General features: G+C 45.4%; 1 protein-coding gene across 2 annotated transcripts in view; it reads right to left on the bottom strand.

Moving 5' to 3' along the window:
- Axin1 (axin 1) overlaps window positions 1-21,270 on the bottom strand; it is a 56,634-nt gene that overhangs the window by 1,347 nt on the left and 34,017 nt on the right. The window contains exons 3-10 of one of the 2 annotated variants that reach the window (XM_057775974.1): window positions 16,580-16,720; window positions 10,077-10,173; window positions 7,907-8,044; window positions 4,928-5,445; window positions 4,426-4,596; window positions 3,473-3,718; window positions 1,511-1,618; window positions 52-219 (exon numbers count right to left, since the gene is read on the bottom strand). In XM_057775974.1, the coding sequence (XP_057631957.1) occupies window positions 52-219; window positions 1,511-1,618; window positions 3,473-3,718; window positions 4,426-4,596; window positions 4,928-5,445; window positions 7,907-8,044; window positions 10,077-10,173; window positions 16,580-16,720 (1,587 nt within the window). The remainder of the gene's footprint in view (window positions 1-51; window positions 220-1,510; window positions 1,619-3,472; window positions 3,719-4,425; window positions 4,597-4,927; window positions 5,446-7,906; window positions 8,045-10,076; window positions 10,174-16,579; window positions 16,721-21,270) is intronic. The other variant, XM_057775975.1, reaches the window with a different exon arrangement.

Raw genomic sequence — 21,270 nt, 5'->3', positions numbered from 1 at the left:
AACCCATAAGCATGCTGGGCAAGTGTGCTTTAAGGCTGCAGCTTTTCTCACCTATAGCTCCCCTTTTTGGTTAGCAGCTCCTTGAACTGGCCCAGGGTGACGGCACGGCCTCGCACTAGGGTCCGGTAGGGGATGGGCTCCCCACAGAAATAGTAGGCAACAACGATGCTGTCACATGGTGGTGCACTCCCGCCACCTGCCTTTCTCTGTGATTTTGTCCTGGGACAGAAAGAGAATGTTAAGTAGTGGGCTCAGGCCAAGGTCACACAGAGTACCTCAAAGGTACCATTTATAAACAGAGGACAGACATCCCAGGGTCAGTACCTCACTCAGCAATGTGGTATTGACCTTGCCACCCACCTACCCAAAATCTGGATGCCAGTCCTGTGTAAACCACTCACTAGGAAACGAGCTAAAGCACGAGCTCTAAGAAAAGCACTTCCCTCCAGATGATAAAAAGTAGCACAGACACCCACAATGACCAGGCCAGGCTCTCAGCTCACAAAGCCCCACCACCAAGGTTATAAGGGAGTTGGTCCCTAGACCCTGACAAGTCTCAACCTCTCCAAACTTCCATAACTCTCAAGGATGGACCAATCAGGGCTGAACAGATCTGGAAGGGAAGTGTTCCAGGACCAGGATCTCCAAAGCAGACTGGAGGCTTGAGCTGTTTCTTGCTCAGGTCCTAAACATGCTGTGTAGCTGCTCCGAGTCTGCTCCTATGTTCCTATACCTTTCAATGGAACCCAGAAGCTTCCATAGCTGGCCTTACCCATGCCAGTGCTTTTTCTTGACCAAGTAAGATACCTGGGGCCATTCTGGTTGTGGGACTGTCCAGCTTCTTAGACATTTTTCTAGCAGTGGGCTTTTGAAACCCTGAAGGTAGAACTGGGGAGAACTACTTCTCCAGAACAACAGAGGGCCATCTGTAGAGCCCTAAGCTCAGCATACCCTCTCTTATGATTGTGGGTAATGGAGTTTGGGCTGGGTCAGCAGCAAGGCCCAAGGGGGATCCTCATCTTCCTGTCTTGAGTAAAAGCACAGAAAGGGCATAGTCAGAAATGTCCCTAACCTACATGTGGCCGTGGCAGTGAGACGTGCAGAGCCTAAGTCTTGGCTGTAGTCACACCACCTAGATCCTACTATAAACTTGGCTCATGCTCCTGGTGCTACTTCAAGGGGACTAGGACTGTGGATCTGATCCTGTATAGAATGGTGGTCGACCCACCAGTCCCCAAACCTATCTCAGGAGCTCAGGAGAGTAAAGACAAGATGAAAGGCAAGCTGTGGTGCCTGCATGGACCACACACAGGTATAAGAATCATGTCCCTACACTGAATAGGCATGATCTTCTCTATTGGGAGACAGGAGGGAGAAGCCCCAGCAGGCCTTTCTCCAGCCCTGATGTTTCCTGGCTCAGTGATAAAGCCTATCAAAATAGGTGCTCCACTTTGGGATTTGGCCTGGGCTGGGATGGGCAGAACCAGGAGGACCCACAGGGCGCACGTACTCTGTCTCGGAGAGTTCCAAGTCCGACACGGCTGGTACCACACTCAGCACCGGTGCACATGCTGGCCTGACACAGGTGCGTCCCCGCTGCATGACTGCCTGCACATACCTAGGGAACAACCCGCATCAAAGAGGATGGGGCTCAGCCAGTGTTGTGGACAGTGTGCACAGACAGAGTGAGCAGCAGGAACTAGCTACCAAGAACTCGCACTCACATATCAGAGGTCCTGCCCTAAGTGTCTAGACACAGGATCAATGCCAATCTGTTCTTTAGAATACACTCTGGAGTACTGCTCGTCTCAGTGCTACAGGCTCTCTTCACACCTGTACAGACGTCTTCCCCAGGCTAGAAATTCTTGGAGAGGGCCTGCTAGTACATCTCTCAGGGATGTGGCTCTTTGTACACAGACTTCATCATAAACTTCCTGAAGATGACATGGATACCAGACATGGACAGCAGCAGTGGCTATACTGTATCTTGGGGAGCTGTTGACACGACTGAGGCATGCCCTAGAATCTCTGCAAAGCAGAGCCTTTCCAAGCGAGCCCTCTACATGGGTATGCCACTATGGGTACCTAACAGTGACTTTATTCTCGTCAACCTTACCAGGACCTTCCATGGCCTGGGGCTTTCACCTCATACATCTACACTTGCTTATAAAGTTCCAGACAAACAGACTCAACACATTCAATTTCCTCACACATGAAGATTTTGGAGGCAGCAGTTAAGACCTGATATGTGTGTGTGTGGTGATAGTGTTCTCATACCCCAAAACTCAAACCAGAAGGGTTTAGCTGATGCTACTTGCCAGGAGAAAACCATAACTGTTACCATCATGTGGGGCTTGCCAGGTAATGGTAGGATGAACAGATGCAACCTCTGTGACACAAGAGAATCCTAACTCTCAAAGTACCCTACTCCACAAGAGAATCCTGCCTCTTAGGACACTTTGCTACTGAGAGCGCCCTTCCCACACCACTGAGGGCAGTAGTCCTAGCAGATCCCACATGGCATCCTCCTCCACTGCCTCGACCCCTGCCAGATACACACAATATTTCAGCACCAGGAGGAACCCTTCCTACACAGAACAGGCAGCACAAATGCATAACACGGCTTACAGCAGGTGGCAAAGTGGCCCCTTGTGTTCAAGGTAGTTGCAACTTCTTTTAGAACCAAAGTTAGAATAGGTTCAGAGCTTGGTATGGGTCTGTAGAGACTTTCGATGAGCGGGGACATGTCTAAGCTTCCAGGGCAACTACAGCCTGATCCTATTAGAGACCACAAGTGCAGAGTGGTCTCTGAGGGAAAGAGAACCCTCAGAAGTGAGGTCAGACCCCAGAATCTATACAACCTAAGTTGAATAATGGGGCTGATAGTTTCAAAGGGCAATAGTGGTCTTTGTGTAACCATAGTTCCAGGGACTGGGTAAGAAACAGATTCTAAGCCTCGATGGAGATTATTACCATTTGAGAATTCCAATGAGTCAGAATGTCCAAGTAACTGACTGAAAGCCAAAATAAAAGGTTTCTAGAAGGCATGTTCTGGCTCCCAAGAACACTACTACCCAAAGAGAAATCTTTTGAGTTTGGGCAGAATATATTCCCTAAGGAACAGAACAGGCTTGTTGAACGGTGATGGTGAAGGGGTCAATATTGTGATCACTCCAGACAAATCCTATTATAACTGCCTGTGCTTCAGAATTGTCCATCATCTCCCTGTGGCTGTGCTTTGTGTGGCTATCATCAGAGATGATCAGGAATTCACCACTAAGCTGAGCATGCCCAAAAGCTGTTGTCCATCTGACCAAGTGCTGGTGAGAACATTCACCTCATAGCCTCTGTCCTGAAGCAGGGCTACCTCTGTGGTTCTCAGTGGAGCAGCAGTCCAGAATGGGTGTCTTACCTCAAGGGCCTTATAAGAGCCTTAGGGCCATGTAAGGTCACCTACACCACATGAGCCTACCTCTGCTTGGAGGGCAGTTTGTTGGCTCTCTTCTCCTCTTCCTCCAAACGCCTGCGGGCCTCCTCCAGCTGGGTCAGGGGGTTAGGGGCGGGATTGGGTGGCATTGTGGGATCTTGGATGAAAAGATGAGACGGCTGGACAGAGTTTCGGAGCTGAGCACTGACCCAGGGGTGCACGGCTCCAGGACGCTCAATAGACAAAGGCCTGGAGCTCTCATGGGCTTGCTGCTTCCTCATCCCAGAAGACCTTGGGGGACAAAGACAAGTGACTGCATAAGCAGTGGAAGCAACAAAGTGTGTCCACCAACTACAGGAGTCACATGGGTCTCCTCTGATCCCATACAGTTCACTCTTTCCTTCTTGAAGAGTGTTCTTTTTCGTGTGTAATTTGAGATTGAACCAGGAGTTTGCTCATACTGTGATATCACTGAGCTGCATTCTAGTTCTTACTTTTTGAAAATTTTATTACATTAATTTTGTGTGTGAGAATGAACACACATGTATGTGTCTTTGTAAGGATGTCAGAGGAAAACATAAGGGTTCCCTCCTACAATATGTGTCCCAGAGTATGTTGAGGGCAGGCAGCAAGCAGGCAGCACATTAGGGTAGTCTGGGACTGAGGAAATGGGTCATACAGAGGACCACAGGGATGGTACCTGCTCCCTGTGGAGCCAGGAATATGTGCAAACACACAGTAATATGAGACAAGATGGATGAGAGATATGCAGAGAGGTCACGATGGGGCTGAGCTGTCTCAAACCCTTAGAATTGAAGAAAGCAGGTGTAAAAGGCAGAAGACTCTCCCATAGCTGCCACTTATGTAAGTTCATAGGTGACAGGGACTTAGGTGGAGTCATCTGACCTTGTAGCCAGAAATAAACTCCTAAAAGCAAGGGTGTTGGCAACAAGACAGGTGGCCAGTTGCTAGGGAACAGGTCCCTGTAGTGTACTTACCCATGGCCTGCCTTCCGATGTCTACTGATCTCCTTCTCCCCCTCAATGATCCACTGCATGATCTTCTGGTTCTTCTCTGCATCCTCTGTGGTACTGGGTACCTCAGCACTGGCATTCTTCCCAGACTCAGTCTTCTTGGTGTTTCTTTTGGAGGATGCACTAGTTTTACCACTGTGAGATCAATATATATGAGGTCACTTGCTGTTTCCTAAACTCTCAAGCACAAGAGGGCCTGTAACCCACTGTGAAGGCAGTGATCTCTGTGAAGGTCAGCTGTCTAGGGTCTGGGGTCTGCTTTAATATGGTAGGAGAGTCATGCTGACCATAGCCCAAGACAAACCCACCACCCCTCCTCACCCAGTCATAGCAATGCCTGGAGCCTGTCTGGCCCCTGACCCTGGTGTCATATGATTTTTATCAGGGAGGATCAAGTCACCATAGAGCCACAACTTGGATACAAGGCCACACAGGAAACATGTGAGAGGGCTGGGTCAAGACTCACCCAAAGGCCAAGTCTCCAGCACTGGGGGTGGTGCCTACGCTCTCTGAATAGCTGCGGGGCTTGGCATGACCATGTGTTTCTGGGCCCCATGAGAAGTTGCTCTGGACCCTGCGGGCAGCTTCAGCCTCCATTTGCTCCTTGGGTCTAGCTGAATTATGGTGAACATGGTGGTGGACATGCCTATGGTGGTGCAGGCCAGCTGTATCAAGCTTCAACCCCAACTTAGGAACGTGCTTTCCATGCCCGGAGGCTACACCGCCTAGTACTGCAGTCTTGGCTACATGCCCATTATCGGGAGAACGGTGGCCTGGACCAGGTGACTGGCAGCCAGGTGTCCTCATGACCCTTTGCACATGCTCATCCAGAATGCTCTCAGGATTCTCCTCATGAGCATCCCGCAGTCCGGAGCAGCCCATATCCACATAGCGGGGTGGGAAATGGTGCCAGGCTGGGACAGAAGGCAGTTTGTGACTAGCCATGGGGCCAGAAGGCAGTTCACCATCCTCCCCTTCTTCTTCCTGTGGAGAAACAGCGGTACTGTCAGAACGAGAATGAGGATAGACCTGGAAGTGAGCCACAACCCTGACAGTCAAGTCAAGGACTTTCCTAACTGCAATGTAGTCAAATTAGGGAAAGGTGTTGACTCCTGGATACCCTGTGCTTGAATTTCAAAAGGCCCTGGGAACCTGAACTGATCCTATCAACCTGTTCTTATCAAGCAAGGAAAAAACACGTTGAGGGGGATTAAAGGTCTGGTGTCCGTTGTGACCACTGAAAAGGCACTGCATAGATTTAGTTTTATGACTCAGTAAATAAAGGTTTTTGTTTTTGTTCTCTCTCTTGGTTTTTTGAGACAGGGCTTCTCAATAGCCCTGGTTGTCCTAGAACTCACTGTGTAGACCTGGCTGGCCTTGAACTCACAGAGATTCACCTTCCTCTACCTCCTGGATGCTGGGATTAAAGGTGTGCACCATTACATAAGGATGACCCAGCTTTTCTTACCAATTCCTCATATGTAGCAATAAAATGTAGGATTTGTGGTGAGGCTCAGTTTCTTTTCTTTTCTTTTTTTTTGGGGGGGGGGGGGTTGAGACAGGGTTTCTCTGTGGCTTTGGAGCCTGTTCTGGAACTAGCTCTGTAGACCAGGCTGGTCTCGAACTCACAGAGATCCGCCTGCCTCTGCCTCCCAAGTGCTGGGATTAAAGGCGTGCGCCACGCGAGGCTCAGTTTCTATCCCTTGGCCCTGCCAGTTGGGGTTATAGGCTTATGTAGATTCAAATCTTGTTTCATGGATACTGGGATCTGAACTCCAGTATTTTCTTCTGGAGGTGCGGGGGAAGGGTTGTTCGAGACAGTGTTTCTTTGTGTTGCTTTGGAGCCTGTTCTGGAACTAGCTCTGTAGACCAGGCTGGTCTCGAACTCACAGAGATCCTCCTGCCTCTGCCTCCCAAGTGCTGGGATTAAAGGTGTGCACCACCACCGCCTGGCTGAACTCCAGTCTTCATGAATCTGTCCATTTCTCCAGACCTTCTCAGAATTTTATTTCCTCAGTTTTGTTATTAAAAATAAATTATTTTAAGCCCGTTTGTTTTTAATCTTAAGTCTCCAGTCTGTGAACACTATAACTCGTGCCACCATTAGCCCGAGTGTGTCTACAGTAGTATGTAGATCTGCTGCTAAGGATGTAACTCTTAGGCAATGCACACAGTTTACATGGAGTCTGAGAGGGTAGGGATGGGCCTAGACTGGGGCTCTGAGTTTGGAGAGGGTTGGGTTCCATATGTCAAATAAAAACATCAGGTAAAGTAACAGAGAAATACTCCACAGTTGAACATTATACTCTAGAACTTCCAGTATGAAAACCTGCATAAATAAAAATGTTTGATCTTAGCCAGGCATTGGCACACACTTGTAAGCCAGCATCCGGGTGGCTTAAACAAGAGTATTGCTGCAAGAGACCATCCTGGGCTGCATAGCGAATACCAGGTCAGGCAGGCTACAGTAAGACTGTGTCTTAGGAAGGAAAGAAGAAGGGAGGTATAGAGGGAGGGAGGGCAGGTTTGAATTTGCAAGTGTTAAACTGTTTATCATAAAACACTGGAGAATGAAGGACACATATAGGTAGACCATGGCCCTACATAAAGAAAGCCTTTCTATAGTAGCATAGAAAAAAACAAAAATATATACAAAAGCAGTGGTTTCTTAGCCAGGTGGTGGTGGTGCACGCCTTTAATGGGAGGCAGAGGCAGGTGGATCTCTGACTTTGAAGCAAGCCTCATCTACAAAGTGAATTCCAGGACAGCCAGGGCCACAGAGAGACCCCCCCCTCTAAATTTTTGTTTTGTTTTTTTCGAGACAGGGTTTCTTTGTGTAGCTTTGATGCCTATCCTGGAACTAGCTCTTGTAAACCAGGCTGGCCTTGAACTCACAGAGATTCGCCTGCCTCTGGAGTGCTGGGATTAAGGGAATGCACCACCACCACCGCCCAGCAAAACCCTGTCTCTTTTGAAACCAAACCAAATAAACAAAATAGTGGTTAGTGGTTTCTCAATGAGCCAAAATGAGCGCCAAGGAAGCCATTACAGTTACTATACTCTGTAGTGTCCCCTAAGTGAGCAGGAGCCCGGCACCTGCCCAGCCTGCCTACCATAGGTCCATTGTGCCTTAGCTCAGTTCCTGCCACCTGCCAAGGCTAGGCACACAGCCGTTTTGTCAGTTTCCTGTCTCCTTCAAATGTTGGGAGCCTTGGGAACTTCCTCCTAGCCATCTCCTGGCAGGAAGAGATTGCTAGGGGAAACACTAAGCTCAGTTCATAGTAAAAGAGGAACAAGGTGCTGAACAGAAAGGCAGGTGGGCTACAGAAATAGTAAGAAGCAGGCTGAGTAGAACATTTCAGAATGGAGGCTACCCTAAGTGCAGGACTTCCAAGCCACAGGAAATAGTGGCCTTGACACAGTTCTAAGCATATAGTCCACTCACCATCCGTACACGCTTCAGCCGTTCTTCCAGCTTCTCTTCAGCTTCTCGAGTGCGTTGGACAGCCTCTAGACGATGAATAAGCTCTTCAGCAAATTTCTGTGGTTCTACCCGGATCTCCTTTGGCATTCGGTAAGTGCGCTGGAGAGAGACACAATAGTCAGTAGGGTTGCCTTCACAGGATGGTCTTGCATCCTTTACAGAGCAGCACAGTGACAGCCTAGTAAGAGGATGTGTATAGGAAAACTTGATCTTAGTTATTTTAAAGTTCTTATACATTTATTTGTTTGAATATGTGAGCATGCACATGGCCGATATGTGCACAATGGCACTACGTAGAGATCAGAGGATAACTTGCAGGAGTTGGTTCTATTCTCTCCTTTCACCAGGTAGGTTCTACAGATAGAACATAGATCATCAAGCTTGGAGGCAGGTATATCTATCCACTAAAGTAACCTTGATGGTTACATCTATTTTAAAGCAGGTATTTATGGTTCCCTTTTACAGAGACACTAACATCCTCATTGGCTCCCTTTCTTCCTTCACTGAGCACTGACCTGAAGATGTGGACTTCTCTCTAGCCACTCACAACTAAATTACTGGAGGCCTGGTATGCGTAGGTTGTGGCACCCGAGTGAGCAGGTATACATGCTCCCAGACAGATAGTGGTCAGTACCTTGACCAACATGCCCTACACTAAATATTCACAACTCGTCACAGAAAAACATTCATGACATAAGGTGGGGAATTCCTGAGGTTCAGTGTAAACAGCACTAGGAACACAGGATCAAGCTGAGTAAGCACAGCGCCAGTCACTAGAAACTCCTAGGGTGGACTTGTGGTTCTGAAGTAGGCTGGTCCCACAGCATACACTTGTTCAAAGGAAATCCTGGATGGAGCAGTGCCTGGTCCTGATGCATGGCTGAGTGTAATCAGAGTAGGATTGCACTCAGGAGGGTTGGGATTCTAGGCTCTGTTACAGCAATGGGAGACACAAAATACATCATATATAAAATGAACATGATTTTCCAATCACAAATGAATCTTTCCTAACTTGGGAACTGAAGGTGCAGTCAAAAAGCTGAAAGACTCCAACTAAGAAATTCTGATGAGGCTGGGTGTGATGGTGCATATCTTCAATCCCAGTGCCCAGGAGAGACAGGTGGATTTCTGTGAGTTCGAGATCACCCTGGTCTACACAGTGAGCTCAAGGTAAGCCAGAGCTACATAGTTGCTGTCTCAAAATAATAAAATGAATCAAAACAATGCTGATGTCTGTGTGATGCTCTGAACCACCCATCCTCCCTACACAGGTATGGGTGGAGAACACTGCTACAAGCTCCCCAAGTTCTCCTAAGAGTCTTCTGCCCAAAGCCTGTGTGCCAGAAGGAACAATAATTGTTCTGTGTGCCACTAGTGGTCAGTGCAAGTAGAGAGAGCTATAAATGCCTGCTCAAACACAGAGTCAACAGGCTCAGGACAAGCTACTGTTATTACCCAAGAGGCAATGCTGAGGCAGCTTCTGAGCCAAGATGTCTACACGGCAGCACCCATGGCTCAGTCACAAAAAGGACAAGTTCCTTGACTAGTAAAGCCTGTGAATGGATATCTAACATACCCTGGGGTCAGGTGACTTGCAATATCCAGGGATGGGTCCCAAGTAGAAATCCATCTTCTCAGAACTACTACAGAAGAACATCTGACTTTTTTTTTTTTTGGTTTTTCGAGACAGGGTTTCTCTGTGGTTTTGGAGCCTGTCCTGGAACTAGCTCTTGTAGACCAGGCTGGTCTCGAACTCACAGAGATCCGCCTGCCTCTGCCTCCCAAGTGCTGGGATTAAAGGCGTGCGCCACCACTGCCCGGCAAGAACATCTGACTTTACAGAGAAACCATACAGGGAAGGGTGGGTGCTAACTGGAAGTCACTTCCTGTTACTGAGCAAAAGAAGCATTTCAAGATTTGGGAGCTACCACAGACTATCTACTCTGATGGTTATCTCTCAGCTCAACATCACTCAGACAGACTGTCTGCTGTGCCCAGTGGTAAGCTGTGGTCCTAAGAAGCCTAGCAAGTATCTCTCCCATGCCATGGTGCCATGGTGGCCAACTCTGTGTAGGAAACCAGTTAAGCATCTGGAGAGAAGGTATAGTGCTGCTGAATATGTGGGACTTACAGGAATGTGAGGTAGAGGCACCCGCCCATTAACTTGGACACTCTCCTGCATCTCCCTTCGGTGCTGCTTACGGATCCTGTATGGGGGGATTCCATCCCTGAATAGACAAAAGATATAGTCATTAGCTCAAGTAGAAAATAAGATACAGCAGAGTACCATATACTTACCAGCCCATGGGCATTACTGATAGCAATGATATATCCACATCGTATCAGCCCATGTGCATGCATATATGCTACTTACAAGCACTTCATGACATACACACATAAAATTCATATATAAAAAAGCCCAGGAACTCAGTCATGGAATATTCTTCCAGCTACTATTTTATCAACATTTCAATGAAGATCAGCTGCCCTTACTTTATTTATCTCTGAGTCTATACTCACCCATATATATGCATAAACTATATACATGGTGTGTGTGTGTATGTAATAAAAATTTTTAATGTGAAAATGATTCTTAGCTATCAAACTTTCAAACTTTATAGACTCAGAGATAAAAACCTATCCCATTTGCCATGGAGATTCAGTCCCCAGAATCCACACAGTGAGTCTTTTAGAAGAGCGAAGCAAACATGTAAGGCCAACTATAAACTGCCTTTAGCAGCCATAAATCCAAGGACTAAGGTCACTAAAAGGGCAGACTCTTGCTTATTTGAGATAGACGACATATCCAACACCTTGTGAAACTGCCCAGCCTCTATCCCATAGTTCTAGAAAGTGCTCTAGGAATCAATCACGGCAACAAACGGAACTAGCAAATCAGAAAAGACAGGCTGACAAATCAAAGTGCTGGGTCTTCTCACTACAGTTCTCTAGTTACATGAAAACAGGTGGGTGGGAGGACTGCAATCTCCATGGCAAATGGGATAGGTTTTTAAATTATCTTGCTAATCAGAGTCCACGGGGCAGTTAAGGTGTGTGATCTGTGTATCCTGCCCCTCTGGGGGAGGTGGGAAGTCATCAAGGACAGTGGAACCCCAACCATACTATGCTTGACAGCAGAAAAGACACAGCCCCATCAGAGGATTGCCCTGGCAACCTTCCTAGGTGCTTGGTGTGCTTGGGCAAGAGGGTAGTATTACAGTGTTTTTCCTTTTACATATGCAAAGGGGACATAGAGAATAGAGGAATGGGAGTTTAAAAAATTCATATGACTTGGATTCCCAGGCACTCAAGATAGTAGGTGGCCTCAAGCCAACAGCTGAAACCTGTTTCTTCTATACTTAGACACAACACTTTAAAATCCCCAGCCTCTGCGGATTAGGCTTGTCCTCAAAAACTACATCTAAAGATGGGTGTCATCGTACTAGGAAAAACCTTGTTGAACAGTTGTATGATCCAATTACGGCTCCAACGTGAGAAACTCGTAAGCTATCCCAGAAGGTATAGTGAGAAACATCATTTCATTTTTTTGCCTCAGATGTATGTTCAAATATAGGTGGTAGTTTTGTATCCCAATTTCTTAAGTCTCCCAATGAAATCTAAGATGAACAGATTATCAAAGAAAAATTGCCTATGCTTGGGGCTGTGGACATAGCTCAGCTGACAGAGTGTTTGTCTAGCATGCACAAAGCCATGGGTCTAACTCAAGCATTGCATTAGCTGGGTAGAGTGGTACATGCCTATAGCCTTGGCACTTGGGAAGTGGAAGCCAGCCTTGTTTACATGAGGATCTATCTTACCCCTAAAACAAAAATCATCTACATGTATTTTAGGTTTCTCCATTTTGATAATATGATCTTTTCTCTTTTTTTATTTTATATATAAGTGTTCTTACCATGTGTGGGGTCCCCTGGAACTGTAATTACAGACAGTTGTGAGCTGCCATGTGGGTACTGGGAATTGACCCAGGTCCTCTGGAAGAGCAGCTGGTACTCTTAACCACTGAGCCTTCGTTCCAGTCCCTAACCTTATTTTCTTGTAAATGGTTTCTCATCCTAAAATAGTATCACGTGTTTCAAACTTTTTTTTTCTGTCTTTTTGTTGTTTTTTAATTTTCAAGATAGGGTTTCTCTGTGTAGCCCTGCCTCTGCCTCCCAAGTACTGGGATTAAAGGAATGCACTACCACTACCCCAGCTCAAATTTGTTATTAATTGTTAAGTTAATTATGAATTAATATAACTCTAAACAAACCATGTATTTCTATAATGCCTGTAGCAAATAATTTAGCAAAATCAGTGTGGAATTTACTCATTCAACAAGTTTTAGAAGAGGGACAGGTCAAGATCAGATGAGGAAATCTACAGAGAACTGATGAGCCAAGCTCCTGGGAACTCTAGATGGTCAGCTGTGGAGCCTGCATGGGACCCAACTAGGCCCTCTGCATGTGGGAGACAGTTGTGTAGCTGTCTGCTTGAGGGGCCCCTGGGCATATTTATATTTCCCTATGGTGGGATGCCTTTGCTCAGCCTTGATGGGGGGGGGAGCTTAGTCCTGTCACAACTGAATGTACCAGGCTTTGTAGACTCCCCGTGGCAGGCCTTACCTTCAATGGGAAGTGGAGGGGGGTGGGAGGGAGTAGGGGGTGGGAAAGGAATTGTGGCTGGTATATAAAATGAATGAAAAAATTAAAAGCACAAAACAAACAAACAAACAAAAAAACCCCAACTAACCAACTAAACAGGTTATTAGGCCCCTCACTACTATCTAGGCATGATTTGACACACCAATAAACAAAAATAGCAAAAATCATTCTTTAATAAGCTTATTTTTTTAAAATATTTATTTATTTATTTATTAATTATGTATACAATATTCTGTCTGTATGTATGCCTGCAGGCCAGAAGAGGGCACCAGACCCCATTACAGATGGTTATGAGCCACCATGTGGTTGCTGGGAATTGAACTCAGGACCTTTGGAAGAGCAGGCAATGCTCTTAACCTCTGAGCCATCTCTCCAGCCCCCAATAAGCTTACTTTTAAAAATACTGTTGCTTTAAAATTGTTACTTAACAATTTACATTCTAGGGTTGGGAAGCTAGAACATAATTAGAAATGCTATAGTCCCAAAGCAGCTATCGTAAGTACTTTGAAAGCTATTCCTTGTAGCCCTAAGACTTTTACATAATAGTTAGAAACTGGTTTCAGCCGGTTGGTGGTGGTTCAAGCATTTAGTTCCAGCACTCAGGAGGCAGAGGCAGGAGGATCTTTGAGAGGTCAGACTGGTCTACAGAGTGAGCTTTGGGACAGCTAGGGTTAACACAGAAATCCTATCTGGGGGAGGTATCTGGTAGGAGGACACGTGACTCCTATTGGTATCAATGTTATTCAGTTTTTGTGAACTGTCTAAAATATTTAGGGAATATTCTCCTTCTTTATAATTAAGCCATTAGATTTGGTAAACTGCTAACAGTTATGTCTTCAGTGTGCATTTGTTTAATCGGAATCTTCTGGGAGGGTGAAAAGTGATTGAAGTATCTAGATTAGAACACAGAAATGAGATGACAATGAAACCAGATTATGTGGCCTGCTATGCTGCTTACTAAGTTTCTCTAAGAAATGCTCACTTATATCAATGAAAACAAAAAGCAAAACTACACAACTACACAGACACACAATCGTGGTTTAGATCTATCAGTGGAAAGTGGGGAGCTAGATCAGCTGCAAAGTACTTGCTACAACAACATGATTCCCCAGCATCCACTTAAAAAATAAAACAAAGCTGGGCATGGAAGTGTATGCCTACAGTCCTAGCATTGGAAGGTCCCTGATGCCCACTGCTCAGCTAATTTTACTGAATAAATGACCTCCAGGTTTAGTGTCAACAGATTGTTCAGTGGGTAGAGGCCGTTTGGGAATACAATAGGTGTGTAGGCTTGATGACTGAAATTCAATTCCTGGATCCCACAGGGTAATAGGAGAAAACCAAAAAACTCTATAGTTGCTCTCTGACCTCCACATGTGCTATAGCACACACACACACACCTACATCTTTTTTTCACACTCATAATAAATTTTTAAAAATTTTAGGGAGCTGTGGAGTCAGCTCTGTGGTTAAGAGCACCTGTTCTTCCAGAGGACCTAGCATCTACATGGTAGCTCAAAACCACTCTAGGTCTAGGATATCTTACACTCTCATCAGCCCTCCAGGGCCCTAGACACACACATTGTACAAATACATAAATGCAAGCCGGCTGGTGGTGCTGCATGTCTTTAATTCCAGCACTCAGGGACAGAAGCAGGCAGGCAGATCTCTGTAAGTTCAAGGACAGCCTGGTCTACACACTGAGTTCCAGGATAGCCAGAACTGTTATACAGAGAAGCGCTGTCTTAAAAATCAAAACCAAAAAAACAAAAAAAACAAAAAACCAAAACACAACAACAACAACAACAAAACACCCCAAACATCCCCCAAAACCAAACATGCAGGCAGAACATATAACACAGTGTGTGTGTATTTATCCCCCTTTTTAAAGACAGGGTCTCAATATGTAGCTCTGGCTGTCCTAGAACTCACTCTGTAGACCAGGCTGGCCTCACACTCACAGAGCTCTACTTGCCTCTGCCTCCCAGATGCTGGGATTAAAGGAGTGCGCCTGGAGATCAACACTGGAAAACACCTAGTGCTGACCTCTGGCTTCTACACACACACACACCCATATATACTACTGGCGAGCACTCTCTCCTTCCTTTTAATTTATACCTACCAGCCGGGCGGTGGTGGCGCACGCCTTTAATCCCAGCACTTGGGAGGCAGAGGCAGGTGGATCGCTGTAAGTTCGAGACCAGCCTGATCTACAAGAGCTAGTTCCAGGACAGGCTCCAAAACCACAGAGAAACCCTGTCTCAAAAAACAAAACAAAACAAAACAAAAAAAATTTATACCTACCAATTTCCCAGCTTTCACGCAAAGAGACACACAGGTAGAGCAGAACTGCTGAGCTAGCCCAAGAACCCTGTTGGGAACCCTGCGCAGTCATGAAATAGGGACATCTAGTGGCGATTAGAAGACTTGCTCCTGGTCACTGTAATAAGCAAAGACTTAATCCAACATTAGGGTGCTTTTGGAGGGAGCCCCAGGAATGGGGCAAACCTGGACTAAGCGTGACTGAGTCAGAACTCCAAGAAACTCCAGGCTGAAGGGTTAATTCAACAAAATGTTTTATGCCATTAAATTACTTAATTTAATTACTTAATATGCACCTGAGCTCCAAAAAGTCACTGGCACGAGGTGGTTCATGACAGGTCCATTCCCACAAGGGCTTCTGGGAATGTGACCACATTAGAAAAAACAAGCTCCTAAGTTGTGATCATAGTATCAGGGAAGTGGAGGCTCAGATCTGCCTCTCCATGGCTTGGAACTCAGGCACTCAGGGAACTGGTCTTAGCACAGAATCCAGTCTCCCCAGCTCCCCAGGACTACTCACGGTATATCAAGATGCATGGGGCCGGAGGGATGGCTGCTCTTCCAGAGGTCCTGAGTTCAATTCCCAGCAACCACACAGTGGCTCACAACCATCTATAATGAGATCTGGTGCCCTTTTATGGTGTGTAGGCATACATGCAGACAGAACATTGTATATATAATAAAGAGTCCAAGGCAGAACAACATGGGCAAGAAACACATTTATATAACCTGATGGATCCCAGGACTGTCTCCAGTCCTGCCCTGGAGAGAAGGCTGCCTGTTACCTGGGCCCATCTTCCCAGTGAAATCTATCCTCTGTAGAGGATGAACCTCCAGTTTCTCTGAGTCCTCAGCTCTTAAAAGCTGGCTTGGCCTCTAGGAGAGAGAATTTTTTTTTTTTTAGGAGAGAGAATTAATGCAAACTTCAACTCTAGCTTGGATTCTGTTCCAGGACTTTTTTTTGTTTTTGTTTTTGTCTTTTGATACAGGGTTTCTGTGTGCAACAGTCCTAGCTGTCCTAGAACTCTGTAGACAAGGCTGGCCTTGAACTAAAAAGATCCACTAGTCTCTCCCTCCCAAATGCTGTGATTAAAGACCTGCGCCACCACCACCCGGCTCTGTACCAGGATTTTTTGTTTGTTTTTCAAGACAGGGTTTCTCAGTAGCTTTAGAGCCTGTCCTGTAACCCACTCTGTAGACCAGGGCTGGCCTTGAACTCTAGCCTCTGCCTCGGGAGTGCTGGGAATAAAGGCGTGTGCCACTACCACCGGGCTGTTTTCCAGGATTTTTAAACAATTTTGCTGCTGTTGTGCTAGGGATTAAACCCAGGACTGCCACTGAATTAACTACACCTTGGCCCTTGGGCTAGTTTTTGAAGGATACTGTAACTCACAGGGCAGTCTGTCCTCTTTCTTTAGGGTTTCTGTTTTAACAGTCTCATTCTATAGATTAGGTTGGCTTGGCACTCATGACAATTCTCCTGCTTCAGCATCACAAGTTCTGGGCTTGCAAATATAAGATACCATGGCCAGCTTAGTGTTTGTTCCTTGGGGACATTCAAGTCAAGCTTTACAAGAATCAATCAGTAAGGATCAGCCAGTGGGGTAAGCAGAGAGCACTGAAGCATACAGTCAGCAAGCTTGGGACTTACACGCTACTGTCCGTGAGGGATAGGGTGTCAGCATCACTGGACAGGCTCTGCTGTTCACTGTCATTGGCGCTGGTGGCTGGGGCCAGGGCATAGCCAGAGTTGACATAGTAGGGGTTGACGGGCTCCCTCCAAGATCCATACCTGTGAATAAGAAAGACACGTGAGTGGCAGCAGAGCAATAGTCTCCTATTTTAATGTACACTGTAGAGTTTTCTGGATTACCACATGAAAAATTCAGAGAAAAACAGCAAAAAAGTCCTGTCTCCATCTCGCTGCTCTTCTCATTCCACTCTTCTCAATTCGAAAGAAAGGATTAAAAAGGGTCTAAGCTATGGGCATCTTTCCAGATGTTTACTACTTTTTTTTAAAGGCATTCAAGTATACATATGCAGAATAACATCTGTGTAGCAGAAAATGCTCCATCTTTCTCCTAAGAGTACAACCAGAAAGGATCCATGATCCCTGTTATAGCTACAAAGTAACTCACTTCTGGCCCATGCCAATAGGTATTTCTGAAGCAGCCAGCCAGAGCCACCAGGACTCTAACTCAGGTCCTTGCGCTCCAGGCCTAGCCCATGGACAGAACACACAGATGAAATCTGCTGCTGGGTAGTCATGGGAAGATGGGTCAAAGCACCACTACTAGGGCTAACAGAATCCAGTTATTGCTATACAATTGGTCAAAACACAATATACATAATCTGCATTTTCCCTAAAGATACTTTTGGGTACTTGTCGTTCGCTTTTCTCATCTCTTTCTAGCATTTGGTCCTCGCCTACTATGTGATTTATAAATTCACAACAGTTTTCAAATTACAAAATTATTTTAGCTGGGCATAGTGCCATGTGCCTTTAAGCCCAGAATTTGGGACAGAGGCAGGTGGATTTCTTATTAGTTTGAAGCCAGCCTTGTCTACATACTGAGTTTGTTGCCAGCCAGGACTACAAAGAAAGACTCTGTCTCAAATTAAAAAAAGATTGCCAAGTGGTGGCTGTGCATGCCTTTATCCCAGCATTCGGGAGGCAGAGACAAGTGGATCTCTATGAATTTGATGTCAACATGGTCTATGGAGCTAGTATCAGAATAGCCAGGGCTACACAAAGAAATCATGTTTAAAAAACAGAAACAAACAAACAAAATACCGTATAAGTGTTTAGCCTGCATGCATATAAGTGTACTATGTGCATGCCTGGTGCCCATGGAAGCCAGAAGAGGACACTGGATCTCCTGGAACTGGAGTTATGGACAGTTGTGAGTTGATGTTTAGGTGCTAGGAACAGAACCAGGGTCTGTTGCAAGAGCAGCTAGGGCTCTTAACCAATGAATCATTTCTCTAGTCCTCCAACTATTTTTACTATTAATATACATACATATTAGTACCTACCTATATAATATATTCATACAAAATATTTTCTCCTTAAACATACTTTTTTCAAAAAAATTTATTTTATGTACATTGGTGTTTTGCCTGCATGTATATCTGTGTGAGGGTATTGTATCCTCTGGAACTGGTGTTATAGACAGTTGTGAGCCGCCATATGGATGCCGGGAATTTAACCTGGGTATCTGGAAGATCCGGTGCTTTTAACTGATGAGCCAACTCTCCAGCTCCAATATACTTTTTCTGACATTCCAAGCCGTCTTATCCTGATCCCTTGAATGCATGATCCTGCCTCAGTCTTCCTGAGTAGTTGAGATTATAGGACTGTACCACCATACCTGGTCCTTATAACTTTTTGCATTGTGCAGACAGACCTTTTCATTTTAGGTTATAAACACAGTATTCTATTATTATTTAAAACCATTAAAAGACTTTTTTGAGGCAAGATTTAGCACTGGCTGATCTTGAAATTGCAGAGATCGTGCCTCTGCTTTCCCAAGCATATAACATGATATATCATAGCCAGTTTTCATTAATTTTCTGCTTGTGTTTTTTTTTTCCGAGACAGGGTTTCTCTGTGTTGCTTTGGAGCCTGTCCTGGAACTAACTCTTGCAGACCAGGCTGGCCTCGAACTCACAGAGATCCATCCTCCTGCCTCTGCCTCCCTAGTGCTGGGATTAAAGGAATGCGCCACCACCGCCCAGCTCTGCTTGTGTTTTAAGAAGAGGCTCAGGTTGGCCTCAAATTCTCATTCCCTCTGCCTTAGCACCTCAAATGCTGGGATTACATCTATCTGTTACCATCCAGGCTTCCAATACCATTGTGTGTGTGTGTATCTGTATTTGTAAAGGTGCAAGTGGAAGTCAGAGATCAACCTTAAGGGTGTTCTTCAGGAAAATGGCTATCGAGCTAGCCTGCCCCAAGGATCCTGTCTCCATCTCCTGAGGGATGATTATTATAGCTGGCTGCTTCCGTGAGTGATGGGAATCAATCTCAAGTCATCAAATTTGTATGACAAGTCCATTATCGACTAAGTGCCCTGGCCTCTAATAGCTGCTTTAAATATTTCTTTGCTCTTTATCTGAATTGGAGATATGCACAAATAAAACTTAGCTGATGCTCTGACCCCACAATGGATGGCCAGTTGTTAGCAGTAAATACTACATAATAGGTAATTAAACGCTACTCTTGGCCACATCCTAACCTCACTTTAAAAAAAAAAGATTTGCCTGGCGGTGGTGGCGCACGCCTTTAATCCCAGCACTTGGGAGGCAGAGGCAGGCGGATCTCTGTGAGTTCGAGACCAGCCTGGTCTACAAGAGCTAGTTCCAGGACAGGCTCCAAAACCACAGAGAAACCCTGTCTCGAAAAAACCAAAAAAAAAAAAAAAAAAAAAGATTTATTTATTATGTATACAACATTCTGCCTCCATGTATGCCCGCACGCCAGAAGAGGGCGCTAGATCTCATTACAGATGGTTGTGAGCCATCATGTGGTTGCTGGGAATTGAACTCAGAACCTCTGGAAGAACAGACAGTGCTCTTAACCACTGAGCCATCTCTCCAGCTCCCCCAACCTCACTTTTAACACAGGAATGTGAATTCCACATTGCTGTACTGAGACTAACCCTGTAGCAGTTGTATATCTGGAACAGTGGTTCTAAACCTGTGAGTCACAATCCCTTTGGGGTCAAATGATCCCTCCACAAGGGTCCCCTATCAGATATTCAGCAGATCACATAGTTTTTAAAATATTTTATTTATTTATTTATTTATTTATTTATTTATTTATTTATTTATTTATTTATTTATTTATTTATTATGTATACAATATTCTTTCTGCCTGTATGCCTGAAGGCCAGAAGAGGGCGCTAGATCTCAGGACCTTTGGAAGAGCAGGCAATGCTCTTAACCGCTGAGCCATCTCTCCAGCCCCCGTATCATATATTTTCATTTGATTCTTAACAGTAGCAAAATTACAAGTAGCAATGAAAATAATTTTATGGTTGGGGGTCACCACATGAGGAACTGTATTACATGGTCACAGCATTAGGAAGATTGAGAGCCATTAGTCTGTAGCGTCTCCTGCCAATTCTCTTCTTTAAAGATGGCCCTCAGCTGAGCATGGTGGTGAATCCCTTTAACTTTAGCACTTGGGAGGCAAAGGTGAATTCTGGGTATCTACAGAGTAGTGTGGTTCTCACTTTCCTAATGCTGCAACCCTTTACAGTTCTTCATGTTGTGCTGACCCCAACCATAAAATTATTTCATTGCTACTCATAACTGTAATTTTGCTACAGTTAGGAAGCGTAATGTAAACATTTTGAGATAGAAGCTTGTCAAAGGGACTGGAGAGATGGCTCAGAGGTTAAGAGCACTGACTGTTCTTCCAGAGGTTCTGAGTTCAATTCCCAGCAACCACATGATGGCTCACAACCATCTGTAATGAGATCTGGAGCCCTCTTCTGGCCTGCAGGGACACATGCAAGTAGAATGCTGTATACATAATTAATAAATAAATCTTTAAAAAAAAAAAGTTTGTCAAATAGGTTGCAACCCACAAGTTGAGAAGCACTGATATAGCATTCCTGGCCAGCCATGGTTATACAGCGATGGCCTCAACTGCACCACTCAAGAGCACCTAAGGGCAGCAAAATAGGAAACAACAAGGATGGGGGCATTTTGAGAGGTTCAGCTGTTTGAACGCTGGATCCTAGGGTTAGAGCCCTTCCATTGAGTGGTAAGCCATGGGCTATGCTTGACTGCCAGGCACTTTGTACCATAGCTTGGTATATAAGGAAAACCCAAATCTAAGGGACTAGGCCTCCTTTTGGACATCCATTTGCCAGGTGAACAGAAACTTTGAGAAAATTCTAACTCCATCAATTGTGCAAGGGCCCTTCAACAAGATGTACTAGATGGGCATCTCAGAATTCCAAGCTATTATATCCTAGGATATGTGGGCCAGACAGCATTCGACCTTAAAAGGCATACCCTGATCCTTTGTCCCTACACTTCAGAAGGCCCAGCATCTAAACTCAGGAAAGAAGGTGACTTTTTTTTTTTTTTTTGGTTTTTCGAGACAGGGTTTCTCTGTAGCTTTGATGCCTATCCCGGAACTAGCTCTTGTAGACCAGGCTGGCCTCGAACTCACAGAGATCCGCCTGCCTCTGCCTCCCGAGTGCTGGGATTAAAGGCGTGCACCACCACCACCCGGCTGGAAGGTGACATTTTGTAAGAGCAGTGCAGTCCAACACTCATCTCATTCTTGAAGTGCAAGGATACAAGGGGCGACCACGGTGCTAAGAA

This window comes from Chionomys nivalis, chromosome 7, assembly GCF_950005125.1.
Source record: "Chionomys nivalis chromosome 7, mChiNiv1.1, whole genome shotgun sequence".
NCBI lineage: Eukaryota > Metazoa > Chordata > Mammalia > Rodentia > Cricetidae > Chionomys > Chionomys nivalis.
This window is presented reverse-complemented; position numbering and strand designations above follow the sequence as displayed.